Here is an 18352-nt window from a genome sequence, read left to right as displayed (position 1 = left end):
AAATTAAAAGTTTTACTCACATCCATAACTTATTCTTCTGGTAGTGGAACAAAAATGGCATCTCATCAAACTGGAAAGGTTTTCAAACTCTTTTGAAGCCTCTGGATCATGTAATGTTTTCCAGAAATTTCATTGTCACATTTACCTGATAATTGTAGCATTCAGAAATGGAAATTTATATTGCAAGTAAGAACTTGTTTTTTGTAAGAGACAACAATGTGTATAGTTTGAATCATACCCAAATATATTGTTTTATATGTTTGTTAATGCAACTGAAAATTAATCATTATGTATTTAAGAAATACGTACTTTTTTTCAAAGCTTTGGTACAGTGTTGACTATACGACAACCAGTTGTCAAAAGTAAATGTTTCTTTTAATCTTAAGTATGTCGTGCAATATGTATGAGAAGATCTTTGTTTAATGCACCTATATATATTTTTGTCATCCAAAAGGAAATAGTTGGAATAGATCTCATTCTTAGAGCTGAGAGGAAAATTTTCATTAATATCAGTCTATAATAATTCAGTTAAGGCAGCATGTATAGTTATCAAAATAATTTTTTGTTTACTTCCAGTTATATGTGAAGGCCGTCCCTATTCATATGAAAATGTTGACACTACCCACCTGAATGCTATGCTTAATAGTAATGATGTTAGTGAATATCTTAAGATTTCTCCTGATGGGCTTCAGGTAAGTACTATGTATATAGTATTTTTAGTATTTTGTCTCAACAGATATACTGAACTCAGTATTTTTTGTTTTTGTTACATTGGCTTATTGACAGAGCTTTTCTTCTTATTTAAGAAAAGTTATGTGATATATTTAAGCATTGTAATTCAACAGGCTCGTTGTGATGCTTCATCATTTGAAAGTGTACGCTGTACATTCCAAGTGGATTCGGGTATATGGTATTATGAAGCTACCATTATCACTGCAGGCGTAATGCAGATTGGTTGGGCTACAAAAGACAGCAAATTTTTAAATCATGTAAGTTAGATAATATAAAATTTTGCAGTCAAACTGTAAACATGAAAAGGTACATCTGTTTATTTAACAAGCATTATCTTTCATGAAATAATAGTGATTAGAGGGGTTTCTGACAAATTTGGAAGTTGTCATCACATATTACTAATTTTCTCAATTACTGCAGATAGATTAATGCAATAAAGTGAAATGACTAGATTGGTAGTGCTGGATACAACAATCCTTTCAAAGTGATATAGGAAAGCATAGACAGAGGTTGCAACATTTCTAGTGGCATCCAAGATTCTGTAAATGTAGCAAAACCTACATTAGGTCGAATAAGATGATATGTAGGGGGGGAGGAATATCCAAGGAATTCCTATGATGGTAAACTATTGATTAGGTTATGATGATGCCAGTCATGATACAAACATAATTATTGGAATTGTTGCTGTTTGCAACTTATTTTGGAAAATTATTTACAGCTTATTATTTTTAGCTATGAGTAGCATCATGAAAAATATATGGTTGCTGAGTACTAATGGGAGAGCACCTCTTCTAATTTATCTAGCTTGTTTATTGTTTTTTCAACTTAACGCTTATTTTTAAAGTAATGACTTATAGGTCATGAGTCAAGTATAAATGTTAGTCCCCTTCAACCAGAACATTTTAAGAATACTCCTGTTTTTTCCCCAATACTGGCTGTTTTTACTATAGACAATTTTAAGTGTTGCAGTACTAAAACTGTCTTTCATCAGCAGTATATGTACATTGAATTTTATGTATGCAACTTACCAAGTAGTTGTATAGCAATAGTTTTATCCATTGGCAGCTAGAATTTTTGAAATTTGCGGTAGTGCTATACTATTTATTTTGACTTGGTTATAACCCCCGCCGCCCACTACTAGGGAAAAGAGAAACCAGCTCATGTACAGTAGCAGCATAAGTTTTGGAATTGCTTTGCTTTGCTTTTACTTCATGTCTGGAAGTTTTGGTGAAGTACTCTAATATTTTGGTAGCCATTTTGGCAACATTTAGCTGTTATAGGAATTTGTTCAAATAGTTCAATTTTGGATCTGACTTTTGGGGAATGTGTCAACTGGGACAGTAAAGCTTGGATGGATGGATGGATTATGAAATTTAGGGACAAGCCCAAGCACTGGGACCTTTAATGGTCATTCAGCGCCGTAATGGAATGAAATAAATAATCTGATAATTAATTAAATGTAATTGAACGTGATGATAATCTGATGTGAATGAAACTTAAAACCTTATTTCATTAAAAAAATTTAAAAAATAAATAATATAAAAATTATATAATTTTTTATATTAAAATACAATTAAAAGTATAACTGCATACACTTGTGTGTATTAGGTGAAAGGTAAAATTGAATATTATTAAAATAAGTCAAATTTATAGCAAATATCAATCTCTTTTAAGAACTTTACAAGATTATTGACATCAACATCATCTCCTAAAATATAAGAAAGTTGTTTCCCGGAAAGACCGAATTTCCTGCGGGCAGCACCATACACTGGGCAACAGACCAGAATATGCTCAATTGTCAACAGGCAGTCACATCGAGCACAGACTGGAGCCTCGCTTCCTTCAAGTATAAAGCTGTGTGTCAATCGGGAATGGCCAATACGAAGTCTCGTTAAAACAATCTCGGTCCTCCTGTCTCTATGAAACGAAGACTGCCAAAAATTCAAATTAGGTCTGATTGCTTTCAGCTTCTTGTTTCTGGCAAGGAGGTTTGAGGACCATCGCTCCTGCCATTTGTGGCGGATATAGCTTCGAATAGGAGACTTCATATCAATGTATGGAACTTCATGGATATCCAGTAATCTTTTATTACATACTCTTTTTGCTGCTCTATCAGCTTTTTCATTACCTTTGATCCCTACATGGGCAGGAACCCAGCAGAACGAAACAGCTTTGTGTTTGCAAGAAATTCGAAACAGCCACTCTTGAGCTTGGAGAATCAAAGGATGTGATGTATTACAAATATTAAGACTCTCCAAAACACTTTTAGAATCCGAATATATAACAAATTTCTTCTTCTCGGTACGATGAACAATAGCTAATGCTCTATTAATGGCAGGAAGTTCTGCTGTATATACTGTAGCCGAATTTGGTAGTTTTGCAGCCTCACAAGTGTCTTCTGTATTACGGCTAGCCCAACTCCCTCTCTTGACTTGGAACCGTCTGTATAAATCTTATACACACCATCATGAGTTACATCATGTTCTAAGAATAAACTCTTTGCCATTTTATCAGAAAGGTTCTTCTTGACCATAGTTTTGTTACAAACTTTTGCTTTAGGGATAAGCCATGGGGGGAATCTGGAGGCAACTAACTGAGAAACATTCTGATTTTTTAGAGTATCATTATTCACTTCTTGATGTAGCCTTATCTGGAAGGGGACAGATGACCTTGGTTTAAATTTCCTGTTGTCAAGTTGGCGAATGACCTTATTGGTAGGATTTTCGGAACTGCTTTTTACGCGCATTATGTAGCGCAGACCCAGTTCCTCCCGTCGTAAGTCAAGTGGCAGTTGATGGGTATCTACATACAGACTCTCAACAGGAGATGTTCGGAATGCACCAGAGCAAATTCGTAATCCCATGTTATGGACAATATTGAGGTCGTTAAGTTTGCTTTTGCACGCTGAAGAATAAATCTGACACCCATAATCTAGCTTTGATCTACAAAGTGCATCATAGAGTCTTAATAAACATTTCTTGTCAGCTCCCCACTCATATCCAGAGACTACTTTCAAAAGATTAAAAGATGCTTTAATTTTGCATTTAAGGTTATCAATATGTTTGGTCCAGGTGAGTTTTGAGTCAAAAGTCATTCCCCAAAATTTGACATCGGCAGCATATGGTAAAATAGATCCCTCGAGTTTTAAATTAGGTATAACCTCTTTACGCCTGCTCCTTGAAAAGCGGATAGCAACACTCTTAATGGCTGAAAATTTAAAACCATTTAGCCTGGCCCATTTGGAGACAGAATCAATAGCTTTCTGTAGATATCGGCATGCAGATATAGCATCATAGGCAGTGCAATAAATGGCCAAATCATCCACAAACAATGAAGCTCGAACTGGGCTTGGAACTTCATCCAAGATGCTATTTATGGCGACAGCAAAGAGGGTCACACTGAGAACACTTCCTTGTGGAACACCTTCCTCTTGTTTAAAGGGGGACGACAGAAAGTTCCCTACTCTCACTTTTATTAATCTTTCGGATAGGAAGGAATGAATGAACCGAATTAAGTTGCCCTTAATACCCATTTTCTGTAGTTTAAGAATTCCATTACGCCAAGTAGTGTCATAAACTTTCTCTAAATCAAAGAAGACCCCTATTGTCTGACACTGATTGACAAAACCCTGCTGAATTTGGTTGGAGAGTCTCATAAGTGGGTCGAGGGTAGATCTATTTTTACGAAACCCAAATTGGAAAGGAGAGAGAAGCTTATTTGATTCTAAGTGCCATACCAAGCGATAATTTATCATTTTTTCCATTAACTTGCAAACACAGCTTGTTAGTGCTATAGGTCTATAACTTGAACTTTGTTGGGGATCTTTATTTGGTTTTTGAACAGGGATTATGATGGAAATTTTACAGGATCTCGGCATAACTCCAGTCTCCCAAATCTTATTAATGATCTTAAGAAGGTAGCGTTTGGCCTCTTCAGGTAGCTTCCTAAGCATTATATATAAAATAGTATCTTCACCAGGAGTAGTGTCATCTGTTGAAGAGAGTGCTTCATGTAGTTCTTGAAGAGAGAATCTTGCATTGTATGCCTCCCGGTTATCACCAGATAGATTCAGATTGACCTGAGTGTTCCTGATTCTTTGGAATTCACTAGAATAGTTTCTTGGGCTAGAAATGTTGGAGAAACATTGACCCAATGACTCAGCTACATCTGAAGGGTTTGTAACGAGGTTATTTTCTACTCTCAAAGAGGGAGTTTTGGGTGGCACAAACTTCCCTGCTAGTTTTCGTACCTTTTTCCATACAAACATCGATGGTGTTTTAGAGTTAATTCCATTTATATAATAAATCCAAGAGTCTTTCTTGGCACGACGGAAGTATCGGCGTTGTTTTGCCATGGCTCGCTGATATATTGTTTTAGAAGTGGATGTGCCACTTGATTTGTATTTCTTGTAGCATCTTCTAGTAATTTCTCTTAAGGTGGCACACTTTTTGTCCCACCATGGAACTGTTGGTCTCCTTGGCTTTCCAGTAGTTTTTGGAATAGAGGCTTCTGCACTGGCTAATACAGTGTTTGTCCAATACTCATATGCTTCAATATGGTTGTTAAAGGATTCAAATGGTTTATCTAGATGGACATCCTTTTTATACTTATCCCAATCAGCTTCCAATGGCTTCCATTTCTGTGGCATTTCTGTAGGGACATTTCTGGTAAACTTTAAAAGAATGGGATAGTGATCACTGCCATTTAAAAATTAATTTACTGACCAAATAAAATCTAAAGCTATTGCAGAGGAACATATACTCAGATCAATAGCAGAGTAAGAATTAAAATATATATTATGATAAGTCATAGTACCATCATTTAAAAGCACAATATCATCATTATTAATAATGTCTTCTATAATTTTACCTTCATTATCTGAAGTATGCCCTCCCCATAACGGATTATGGGCATTAAAATCACCAAGAATAAAAAATGGCTGTGGCAGTTGATCAATTAATGATTGGATATCAGCATTTGTGAAGTTTGATCTAGGAGGCAGGTAGATGGAACACACAGTAATCTGCTTGTTTAATGTGATCTTAAGAGCAACCGCCTGTAAATTTGTACTGAGGGCTACAGGCAAGCATTCCAGTGATTTGCTCACGATAATAGCTGCTCCTCCATGTGCTCTATCACCCATTGGAGGGGTGGACGTGAAGATCTCATAATTAAGTCCAGGATTGAACTTCTCTGGACCTAATTGAGTTTCCTGCAGGCAAATTACTCCAGGTTTAGTTTCTCTTAGGAGGACCTTTAGATTTTCACCATGAGAACGCAATCCTTTACAGTTCCATTGTAGGATGTTGAATAAAGCCATTACAAATCCGATTTGGAAGTCTTTCTCTTTTCCTCTTTAGGTCTTTAGGTGGTCTGGAAATAGATGGTTTTTTATGACTAACCCTGTGATCTTTATTTCTCCTAGTTTGATTTTCTTTAGGAGGAGGGTGAACATCTACCGTTGTAATCTGTGCAACCTCTCTAACTTTGTGGTTGTGTTCCATTGAAATACTTGCTTCACTTGAGGAAAGCATACTATAGCTGTTAAATATCGAAGCATGCTTATTTGGAGTATAAGGGGGGGAACCTGAAGGAGTCCTTCCTCTCTTGGGGTTCCTTAACTGTTTTGGTTCCATTAGATCAGGCAGAGATTCTGCCTGTGATAGATTTACAACTTTAAAAGTAGGAGATGGAAGAGATGATGGGAGAGCCTCTTCATCTGGAGGAGACTCTTTTTCAACCACAGGCAGCTTGCCTGCTTTGGTGGTGTGTGCTCTTGCTCCCAGTGACTGAGCACCCAACCCAGATACCCGGGCCTCTACCACAGGAGTTGATACACCTACTGCAGGAGAAGGTGCTCCCACAGGACCCCTTGTGGTAGTAAGGGGTAGTGGGTTTAGAGCTCTTGCATAGCTCTTTGATTGGCCCAATTGCTGTTTGGCATATCCTATGCTAATGTGTTCAGCATTAGCCTTATTTATTGCTGATAGTTCATCTTTGTATGCTTTACAGTTTTTATCATTAGCTTTATGGTTCAGCTGACAATTAAAACAATTTGGTGTTTCAGAACAAATACCATGGTCAGGGGCAGAGCAATTTATGCAAACTTTTGCGTTCCTACATATTTTTGATGAATGACCAAACTTGAAACAGTTGAAACATTGAATAGGTTTCGGGAGGAAGGGTCTTATTCGCACTCTTTCATTTTCAATGATTACATGGGATGGAACGTTAGGGTCTTCAAAGGTCAAAATTATCATATTAACAATGGGTGTCTTTTTTACTTTCCACACTGTCAATGGGCTCATTTCAAGGATCTCACTTTCTGTGAACTCATATAAATCTTTGTCAAAAATGACACCTCGGCCATAACTAAAATTCAGGTGGGGTCTGATTTCTTTAATCATATCATGCCCAGAAGGATTCATTGCAGATAACATTTGTGCTTGCGTTTTTGATTTAGCATGTATTAGCACAGAACGTTTTCCAAATTTAGATATATCTCCACTATTTATTCCTCCCACCTTTTTCTGGAGATACCTGCAGAACTTATAATAATTGTAAGTTTCCTCCTTCGCTGTTGCAACTAGCCACATAGGAGGTTTGGGAGTTCTGGATGAATTATTACCCTCTGTTTTCTTATGTATATCTTGAACCCATTCAGATGGTACATAGCTATCTAAATTTTTGGGTACTCTATCAGTCAAAGCTCCCTCTATAATACACTGATTTATTTGTACTGTATTATGATATTACTACTAGCCTTAATGGCATCTTCATATTTATCAAAAGTTATCCATGCTTCCCATTTTGATGTGACTTCAAGGAAATTCATCCTTATTTCAATTATAGTTCCAAAGGAACGGAAGGTTGTCAAAATAATGTCATAGTCGCACTGCACTGGTATGCCCACAACATGAAGCACTCGCAAGTTTTTCACATTAGATAGTTTTCCAACACAGTGTTTTGTAGAGCTATCATCGTGCTCTTGATTAATTGAAATTTCCTGGGGGTGGTCCAAGTCCTTGTCATAGTCGTCATCTCCGCCAAAGCATCAAAAGGTCCAGGGGTACTCGAATCCTTATATTTATTTGTCATAAAGATTAGAGGGGATAAAAAAAAGAAAGAAAAAAAAAATTTAAACTTGAAAACCTTAAAAAAATATCATCAGCCTTTCTTGGAGTTTATTCCGCCACCAATGGCACAAGTGAGAACCGAATCCCAAATGTCCGCATCCCTACCCTACCCCATTGGGGATGGCATAACATGATTAGAGTGGCTCAAGTGTAGGCCAAACCCGCTTGATAGGACTGAGAGTATTACAAGAATACAATCATCCCCACCCCAATCATGTTATGGGCAAACCGGATAGAATGCCGAGAGTCCTAACCCAGAACCAGACCCCCCTGGAATCCGTGGTCCAGCTCTAAAGAATAGTTCCGCCTGATATCTCAGGTCCGAACATTATCGGGCAGTTGATGATCCTACCACAGTTCCCACATTTAGTTTTGGATATAAACCCAGTCCCAGCTATGATATCTTTTCCTATTTTCATGTCTAATAAATTTTACAAAGGTGGAAAATTCCACAACAATTAATCCAAATTATACAATGATCTATGGGACTTATAGGGGGAGGAAGCAGAAGGATGAAAAGTTTTAGTAAAAGGAAAAGAGCTGACTTATTTAGTTGGATCAACAGCTGGGCACCAAGGCCCAGCGAGAAAGCAGTTCCCACCAGGCATCAGGGCCCAGCTGTTGAACCCTAAGCCCCCCATCCTCGGCAAGGCTTCAGCATCTGGGGGGAGTGAAGCTTGGAGAACTTTAACTTGTCGCATTTATAAGTTAGAGAGAGATAAGAAGAAGAAAGCTGCTTCTAGGGCTAGCTCTGAGAGGCATTTAGTTAGTCAGGAATTGTTTACTGGAAATGTATCTTTGTCTCGTTCTGAACTTTCTCCCTCTTCTGTTCAACCCATTCCTAACCCTGGCTCTCTTGCACCCAAACCTGAGGAGGTCAGTGGGGTCCGCCCATGAGCAGTCGCCGCCCTTAGGCGGTCCTGTTGGTGATTCCCAGGTCGCGACAGCAGCACCGTCGGAAAGGTGTATCTAAGGAGATGCGTCTTTCCTCAAGTGCATCCAGCTCTGGGGAGTCATCTTCCAGGCGCCAGTGGCGCAGGAGCGTCTATTGGTGTACAAGGACCGACCCATTGGCACAGGATTTCCCTACCGTTCTGGAGATCCAGGTAATATAAGAGAATATGTTGGTGCCACTTCTCCCACGAATGCCTGAGCGCCCATCAGCGCGTAGCTCCCACTGGCTCCACAGCTCCTGTTGGTGCCCAAGCTCCCACAAGTGACAGAGCACCCATTGGCGCCTTTGAGCAGTCTGGAGTCATTCAACAACCTACTACGACAGTTACTTCTCCTGTTTTACTGATTATGTCAGAAGTTATGGCTGTCACTGATCCTTCTATTGCAGGCATTCAAAATAAGTTAGTATTTTGAGATTTATGAAGTCTTTGGTACCTCCTGTTCAACCTCGAGCAAACTTGTCTCCTGTTTCATTGGTGGAAGAAGAAAAGAGGATAAGGAATCTTCTCTGATGGCCTGCAAGCCACTATTTTGCGGACTCTCTCTCACAAGTGACCCCAGCTTTGCCATACGTGAGAGACAACCAAGTGGTCGTCCAAGTTGCCTAGTTTAGTACTTTCCTTGTCTGTACAGCTCTCTTAACAGGTAAGAAACCAACAAGTATTTTCACAAATGTTAGCACTAAGTGCATCTTTTCATTATTTATATGAAATGTATGTGTCTATCCATGGATCCTATCTCCTACAATGTGGGATTCAGCTATGTAACTACTTTGTAAGTTGCATACATAAAAATGACATTTTATAATAATTTGTGATTTAATGAATAATTTAAAAGTAGTTACATGATCAGAGCCCTCCCTCCTCCCCTCTCATAAATGGTAGGGCATAAACAACTTAAGTTCGTGCCAAGTTGGTTCCTATCTCCCCCAGTAATGGGCGGGGGTATCACCAAGCCAAAACAAATATAGCGCTACCTCGAATTTAAGAAATTCTAGCTGCTGATGGATAGAAACTGTAGCTATGTAACCACAGGCAGTCCCTGGTTATCAGCGGACTCGGTTAATGGCGATCTGGTTTTATGGGGCTCGTCTAGCGCCATAACGAACCTAACACAGGCACCATTAACTGAAATTTGGAGCCATAAATCACTGAGTTTCAGTTAGTGGCGGTTTTCACTTATCTGCACCCCTGCCGAGAATGGAACCCCCGCTGTTAACTGAGGATTGCCTATTTGGCAAGTATACATTAAATCATATTTTATTTAAAAAACTCAATTTTGTTCTGGATGATGAGCTGAACTTCCTAAAAGTACTTTTCTTTCATGTGGAAAGTAATATCAGGCAACTTTTTCTCTGTGTATACTATCTGGCAACTTTGTAACAGGAGTAAAACAAGGTGGGATTCAGTGCTTCTTGAAGCTTGATACGTATGGATGGATTTTTTTTTTCTTTTTTTTAAGTGCCAAGAAAAGGCCATCTGCTTTTGTGTAGAAAGTTAATATTAGTAATTCTTGGCAATGATGATTACTATAGTGAATTTTGCTATTTTAATGGTTTTAGTGTGCTGACGGTAATGCAATAAGTATCGTTTAATTCAAATTCATCTTACCATGTAAGCGATAGTATTGATGATGACACTGGTTTTGCAAATTGATTCCCTTGTTTGTTTGTCAAGACTTTTGTTCTTTTACAAAAGGTAGACCAAAGTGAATTCTAAGTTGTTAATTTCCATAGTGTTTTTAAGTCATTTATGTATGTCCTTTATTTACAGGAAGGTTATGGTATTGGTGATGATGAGTTTTCGGTTGCATATGATGGTTGTCGCCAGTTATTTTGGCATAATGCCCAGAGTGCAAGTCATGTCCATCCAAGTTGGAAACCAGGTGATGTGTTGGGTTCTCTGCTAGACTTAACCAATGCAGAAGTCATATTTTATTTGAATGGTGATCCCTTACCACCTCTAACTGAAGTCTTCGGGAATGCCACGTAAGTTAAGACTTCATCAGAAGCATTTGCAATGTAATTCAAGTTTTATCCTGTATTTGAAGTTGTTGATAACTAATTAGTTAGTTTTTTTAATTTTTCATAATGGAAAATGTACTTACATTCATGGAACAAGGCAAAATGGGCATAAACTTGGAAAGCAAGCTTCCAGCTTCCATTATATAAACTATTTGCTTGTACATATGTAAAAAAAGAACAAAAGGAAGGAGAATATAGTAAAATATTGATGGAAATGAAAAGTAAACGAAAATAGAGTTACACTAGCAGTTGTTTAAAAAAGAAAGAAAAAAAAAAAGTCACTGACTCCAGGTAGTGTGACTTGATGGAATCATAACAAAATGTGTTACATTGATGCTGCCACTTATGAAATGAGCAATGTGAAGCTTATTGGGAAAAGTGAGTGAATGTGTAGGTATATCTGTTTAGGAGAGGTCTTGATGCGGAAGATCAAATTATAAATGAACACTTAAGGGGTAGAACAAGGAACTATTGAGGGCTAGAACACGGAACTATTGTACTTACAATCAAAAGTCACCATTTAAGTTAATGGAAAAAAAATAGGGCTTTTGTTAGATTATTCAATGTAAAGGGTAAAGGAGGGTTGTTCAGCGTTTTAATTTCTAAATGTGTTGAATAGCAGGGGTGGATAGCCAGTGAAATCACAGTAGAAAAATTACTTCAATTCAGAATTAAGAAAATAAAATCATTGGAAAAAATAAATTTTGTACATGAAAACTTACCCAGCAGATATATACTTAGCTATAGACTCGGTCGTCCCGACAGAATTTCAAAACTCGCGGCACACGCGACAGGTAGGTCAGGTGATCCACCATTCCCGCCGCTGGGTGGCGGGGTCTGGAACCATTCCCGTTTTCTAAGCCATAATTTCTCTGTCGGTTGAACGGACAACACCTATTGTTCGTTCCTCCATCTTGGATTTCAACTCGTTTGCCGAGAATTTGGATTGGTTTTTTGGTGACATATTCTGTTTTTTCTCTGGCTTGGCATACGCTTATTGTGGACTGTTTTTCGACTTTGGTTTTGGCTACTATTTCATGATGTCTGACGCTAAGGCTTCACCTATGTTTAGAGTTTGTAGTAGGGAAGGTTGCAAGGTTAGGCTGCCAAAATCGGCGGTAGATCCTCATAGTGTTTGCGCTAAATGCAGAGAGAATGAATGTTCTTTTAATAACACCTGTATTGAGTGCGAAAACCTAACAGAGCTTGAATGGAAGGAGTTATCTTCATATGTTAGGAAGCTTGAGAGAGATAGAGTAAGGAAGGCTTCAGCTAGGTCATCTAGTAGATCTTGTTCTCTAGAACAAGAAGTTGTTAACTCTCCTACTAACGATTTTCCCTTAGCCTCAGCTGCTTCTCCCTGTGCTGAATCCAAAGATTTTTCTTCAGAAAGGGAAAATGTTAAAGCTTCTATCAAGAAACTTCAAGCTCAGTTACGAGCTCTAAATGAAGGTAAGAGTGGTGATAGTGATTTGTGCAGTGTCCCCAGTTCCTCATTGCTCCTAGGCCTAGACCTCTTCCAAACTCCCAGGACCAGGGGAGGAGGAATGTCGAAAGCCGCAGGGAGGATGCAGAACATCCCCAACGGTCAGGCGTCCCTTCGGCAGATCCTGTTGTAAAGTCCCAGGCTGCCTCGGATTGCTGCAGAAAAGGCGCCCTAAGGGAGTGTTTTTCGGCCTCAGACTCTTCTTCTCCTAAACGAGGATGGAGTTCGGCCTCTATCGCGCCCTTTGAAGAGAGCCTGGAAGGCGCCAAAAGGAGACGCGGCTGATTCCAGCCCAGAGCGTTTTCCCGAGAATTGGCCCTCGGTGCCTAAGAAGACGAGACAAGAGGAGCCCTCTCTTCAGGATCCTACGAAGAAGTTTCTGATAAATCTGCAAGAGCAGTTAGCCTCTTTAGTAGGCTCCTTCGCTAAGGATTCAACAAGGAGGAAAGATGTTTCGCTCCCTGTTAAGAGTTCCGCTAAGCGCCCCTCTTCGTATAGGAGAGAACCCTCACAATCTCCAGGGCGTTTATCGCCTTCGTCGAGAGACTCGTCGGACAGGAGTTGTTCTCCTGATCGGAGAGTCCTTTCGCCCTATAGGCTTTCTTCTCCAAAGCGCCCTCTGGTGGGTAAGGCTTTGAATCCTGGTAGACAGGAAGAACGTAGCCTCTCTCCTGCAAGACGCCGTGAATCGAGCAGAAGTCTCGATCGGTTTAGGTTCAAGGAACCTGAAGAGAAACTAAACCGATTTAGGTATCAGGATCCTTTGGGACTACAAGACCAGGAGCCAGGCAGGCGCAAAGAGGCAGCGAGACGCAAGAAAGGGCGTCAAGAGCCTCTCAAACCACAGGATTCAGGACGTCAGGAGTCTGCTAGAAGGCAGGAATCAGGACGCCATGAGTCAGGACGCCAGGAGTCAGGGCGCCAGAAGTCAGGACGCCATGAGTCAGGACGCCAGGAGTAAGGACGCCACGAGTCAGGGCGCCAGGAGTCAGGACGCCAGGAGTACGTTAGGCGTCAAGAGTCAGGGCGCAGGGATCCATTCAAGCGCCCTGAATCAGGGCGTCATGAGCCTTTCAAGCGCCGCGAGTCTGGCGAACCGCAAGGGCCTAGACAACAAGAGTCTAGCAGGCGCAAAAGTGTTTCGGACCGACAGGAGCCTCATTCTTCGTATAGAAGTTCGAGCGTTCAGCGCTCCCCTTCTCGGGAAAGGAGTTCTTCTCCCGGGAAGAGCCCGATCACTCACAAACGGTCTCCTTCAGTGGATCCGTTGGAACAAGTATCGGAAGAGGAGGAGCCCGTAGATGTAGCAGTTTCTGACTACAAGAGGCTCTCTCTTTTGCTTCTCAAGGAGTTCGGAGACTCCCTTCATCCTGCTGATCCTCCTTCACCAGGATCATTAATGTCGAGCACAAAAGCTCACAAGTCGTCTTCCTTCGTCAAGATGCGCCCTGCTCTTTGTATGAAAAAGGCCTTAAAGACCTTTTCAGAGTGGTTAACTTCTAGAAGGGAAGCGGGCAAAACAGTTTTTTCCTGCCCTCCTTCCAAGTTAACAGGTAAACCAGGAAGGTGGTACGAGACCAAGGAACCAATGGGGTTAGGCCTCCCTTCATCCGCAGACGCAGTTTTCGCCTCTTTAGTCGACTCTTCCGGGAGGAAGTCTTTGCTTTCTGCTAAAGCAACATGGGGCATGTGTGAGCTTGACCACCTTCTAAAGGGCCTCTTTAAGACCCTGGAAGTTTTCAACTTCATGGACTGGGTTTTGGGAGCGTTAGCTAAGAGAGCTCAGGACACTGACTTTGTCTCCATGGAGGAACTTTCAAGCATCCTGGCTTGCTTGGACAGAGCGGTTATGGACGGTTCCGTAGAAGTTGCCTCACTTTTCGGAACAGGAGTCTTAAAGAAGAGATCGGTCTTAAGCTCTTTTCTAGCAAGAGCTGTATCACCCTTACAAAGAACATCTCTTCTTTTTGCACCTTTGTCCCCTCATCTGTTTCCACAGGAGACTGTTAAAGAGGTTGCTAGATCTCTTACGGAGAAGGCAACTCAGGATCTCCTCACTCACTCAGCCAAGAAGTTTAGGCCGGCCGTGCCTATAGAGAAAAAAGAGAGACCCTCTTTTGTACAGCCCTTTCGAGGTGCCTCCTCTTCTAGGACCCCTCTTAGAGGTCGCAGACCAGATAGAAGGAGTAGACCATCTAGAAGGTCCTTCGGGAAGTCTAGATGAGCAGGGAGTCCTCCAGACAAAAAGTAGGCGCCAGACTACTCCACTTTGCAAAAGTCTGGGCGCAGAAGGGAGCGGACTCTTGGTCCCTCTCGATCCTGAAAAAAGGATACTTGATCCCCTTCAGGGAAAATCCTCCCTTGACGACAACTCCAAGGGAGTTGACTGCAAGATACTCAGATCCGGTCCGAAAGCTTGCTATTTTGCAGGCAGTGGAACAGATGATTTCCAAAGAAGCGGTAGAACTGGTTCAAGATCTCCAGTCTCCAGGATTTTACAATCGGCTGTTCCTGGTACCGAAAGCATCGGGGGGATGGAGACTGGTTCTAGACGTCAGTCCCCTGAATTTCTTTGTTTTGAAGAAGAAATTTTCGATGGAGACGTCTTCCTCTGTTCTGTCTGCTCTTCGTCCAGGGGACTAGATGGTGTCCCTGGACCTTCAGGATGCGTATTTCCATGTGCCAATTCATCCGGCAGCAAGGAAATATCTAAGATTCATGTTCCAAGGGAAAGTATTCCAGTTCCGAGCGATGTGTTTCGGACTTTCGACTGCCCCTCAAGTCTTCACGGACATCATGAAGAATGTAGCTTATTGGCTACATCTGGAAGGGATCAGGATCTCATTATATCTGGACGATTGGCTAATAAGAGCCCAATCGGAGAAAAAATGTCTGGAGGACCTTTTATTTACTCTAAATTTGACAAAGTCCCTAGGACTTTTAGTTAATTGCGAGAAATCCATGCTGACTCCCCAGCAAAGTATTGTCTATCTGGGGATTCAGATGGATTCTCGGGATTTTCTAGCGTATCCTTCGCAGGAAAGGAGAGAACGCTGCTTAGAAAAGGTGGCAGTCTTCTTAAGGAAAGAACATTGTTCCGCGAGGGAATGGATGAGCTTACTGGGGACCCTCTCCTCGATGGAACAGTTCGTTTCCTTAGGAAGACTACACCTACGACCCCTTCAATTTTATCTGAAGGAGAGATGGGATTGGAAGTCCAACAATCTGGCAGAAACCTTTCCAATCTCGAAAGGGATCAAGGAGAATATCCGCTGGTGGTTAGATCCACAGAAACTAAGCAAGGGAATCTCCCTTCACTTACAGAACCCTCGCCTAGCGTTATTTGCAGACGCCTCAGATTCAGGGTGGGGAGCGACCCTAGGTTCGGAAGAAGTGTCAGGCACTTGGGAAGGAGAACAAGTGTCCTGGCACATAAACAAGAAAGAACTAACAGCCATTCATCTAGCTTTAGTTCATTTCGAGGAGCAGGTCTCAGGTCTGGGGATTCAAATCCACTCGGACAACACAACAGCCCTCGCATATATAAAGAAACAAGGGGGGACGCATTCCTTTTCCCTGTACGAATCAGCAAAGGATCTGCTGATTTGGGCTCAGGAAAGGAAGATCTCTCTTCTCACAAGGTTTGTGCAGGGAGAGAGAAATGTCCGGGCAGATCTGTTGAGCAGAAAAGACCAAGTCCTACCCACGGAATGGACTCTCAATCCTCAGATTTGCCAACAACTATGGCATCTGTGGGGAAGGCCCAATATAGACCTGTTCGCGACCAACAGGAATCACAGATTAGAGAACTATTGCTCCCCGATCTCAGATCCACAAGCAGTAGCAGTAGACAGCTTTCTGCTAGATTGGACAGGCTTGGACACATATGCCTTCCCTCCTTTCAAGATAGTAGGGGAAGTATTGAGGAAGTTCGCTTGCTCGGAAGGAACAAGAATGACCCTCATCGCTCCCTTCTGGCCAGCTCTCGATTGGTTCACAGAGGTGCTGGAGTGGTTAGTAGATTTTCCAAGATCGCTTCCACTAAGGAACGATATTCTCAAACAACCCCACTTCGACAGGTTTCACAAAAACCTCCCCGCTCTAAGTCTGACCGCCTTCAGACTGTCGAAGGACTTGTCAGAGCAAGGGGCTTTTCACGAGAAGTGGCGAAGGCTATTGCAAGAGCCAGAAGAGTCTCCACCTCTAGGGTATATCAGTCGAAGTGGGAGTTGTTTAGAAGATGGTGTAAGAGGAAGAAAATATCCTCTTCCAGTACCTCTGTAACTGAAATTGCAGATTTTCTTCTATATTTGAAAAAAGACTGTAACCTGGCAGTATCAACAGTGAAAGGTTACAGAAGTATGCTGGCCTCAGTCTTTCGACATAGAGGACTAGATCTGACCAATAATAAAGATCTCCATGACCTTATAAGGTCTTTCGAAACCACGAAAGACCATATAATCAAGAAACCTAGCTGGAACTTGGATGTGGTCCTCAAGTTCCTAATGTCGGAAAAATTCGTACCGTCTCACACAGCTTCTTTTAGAGACTTAACTAGAAAGTCCTTATTCCTCTTTGCGTTAGCGACAGCTAAGAGAATTAGCGAGTTGCAAGCTTTGGAAGGTAAAGTGGGTTTTAAGAAGGATTCAGCGATTTGCTCCTTTAAACCACTTTTTCTAGCAAAGAATGAAAATCCCTCAAAGCCTTGGCCAAGAAGCTTTGAGATAAGAGGACTCTCTTCACTAACAGGAAGAGAACTAGAGAGGACTTTGTGTCCAGTCAGGGCACTCAAGTTCTACCTGAAGAAGAAAACGTTGCTAGGAGGTACAGAAGAAAGTCTTTGGTGCTCTGTAAGAGATCCGAAAAGATCGATTTCTAAGAATGCCCTTACATTCTTCATAAAGGGTGTAATAAAGGAAGCTCACCTTACGTGCGATGAAGAGCACCTCAAGGTTCTCAGAGTAAGAGCGCATGAAGTGAGAGCCATAGCTACGTCAATGGCATTTCACAAAACATGGTCTCTGCAGGCAATTATAGAGTCTACGTTTTGGAGATGTAATTCTGTGTTTGCCTCGAATTACCTAAGAGACGTAAAAATTTCGTACGAAAAGTGCTTTGCTCTGGGAGCGTATGTTTCGGCGAATTCAGTGCTGGGAGAAGGGGCTGAGGCTAATCCTTCGTAATTTACTTTAGTGTTTAAATTATCTTTTATTGGTGGTTGTTTTTATTGGTTAATTGTCAGAGGGAATAGGGAACCCTCTTGCAATTCATAGATTATAACAGTACTAACATGGTCAGGTGATCGGGATTGGCTTCAGTGCTCCTTGTGATTACTTATAGTAACCTTAACTCTGTCATGTAAGAGGGCGAGTCTCCATTGATATAACAAAAGGTCAAGGCTCTACCATGTAAGTGGGTCAGCCCCCATTGGTACGATCCAGAATAGGCTCTGTCGCGTAAGTGGGCTAGCCCCCATTGACACGATCCAAAGAGTTATTCAGCCATAGGTCCATACCTCGCTGAAACTCTTGAGGCAGGCAGACTCATCGACAGTAGTCATGAAGTCTTCAGCCCAATCAGGTAGGAACCATGGATTATTTTATCCAAGAACATATGTTGTTTTTTCCCTGTTTTTTAATGTATTTAGTTTAAGTATTATTATTTTGTTTTTAGCTGTCTCTTACCCGCCACCAAGGGTGCCAATCAGCTAAGTATATATCTGTTGGGTAAGTTTTCATGTACAAAAATGATATTGTTAAGATACAATAAAGTTTTGTACATACTTACCTGGCAGATATATACGATTAATGGCCCACCCATCCTCCCCTCAGGAGACAGTTGGAAGAGAAATTATGGCTTAGAAAACGGGAATGGTTCCAGACCCCGCCACCCAGCGGCGGGAATGGTGGATCACCTGACCTACCTGTCGCGTGTGCCGCGAGTTTTGAAATTCTGTCGGGACGACCGAGTCTATAGCTAAGTATATATCTGCCAGGTAAGTATGTACAGAACTTTATTGTA

General features: G+C 41.3%; 1 protein-coding gene across 3 annotated transcripts in view; it reads left to right on the top strand.

Moving 5' to 3' along the window:
• LOC135226528 (RING finger and SPRY domain-containing protein 1-like) overlaps window positions 1–18352 on the top strand; it is a 42804-nt gene that overhangs the window by 17626 nt on the left and 6826 nt on the right. For all 3 annotated transcript variants that reach the window (XM_064266171.1, XM_064266172.1, XM_064266173.1), the window contains exons 7-9: window positions 577–692; window positions 846–989; window positions 10595–10809. In XM_064266171.1, the coding sequence (XP_064122241.1) occupies window positions 577–692; window positions 846–989; window positions 10595–10809 (475 nt within the window). The remainder of the gene's footprint in view (window positions 1–576; window positions 693–845; window positions 990–10594; window positions 10810–18352) is intronic.

The sequence above is a fragment of the Macrobrachium nipponense genome, chromosome 14 (assembly GCF_015104395.2).
Source record: "Macrobrachium nipponense isolate FS-2020 chromosome 14, ASM1510439v2, whole genome shotgun sequence".
NCBI classification, from domain to species: Eukaryota; Metazoa; Arthropoda; class Malacostraca; order Decapoda; family Palaemonidae; genus Macrobrachium; species Macrobrachium nipponense.
This window is presented reverse-complemented; position numbering and strand designations above follow the sequence as displayed.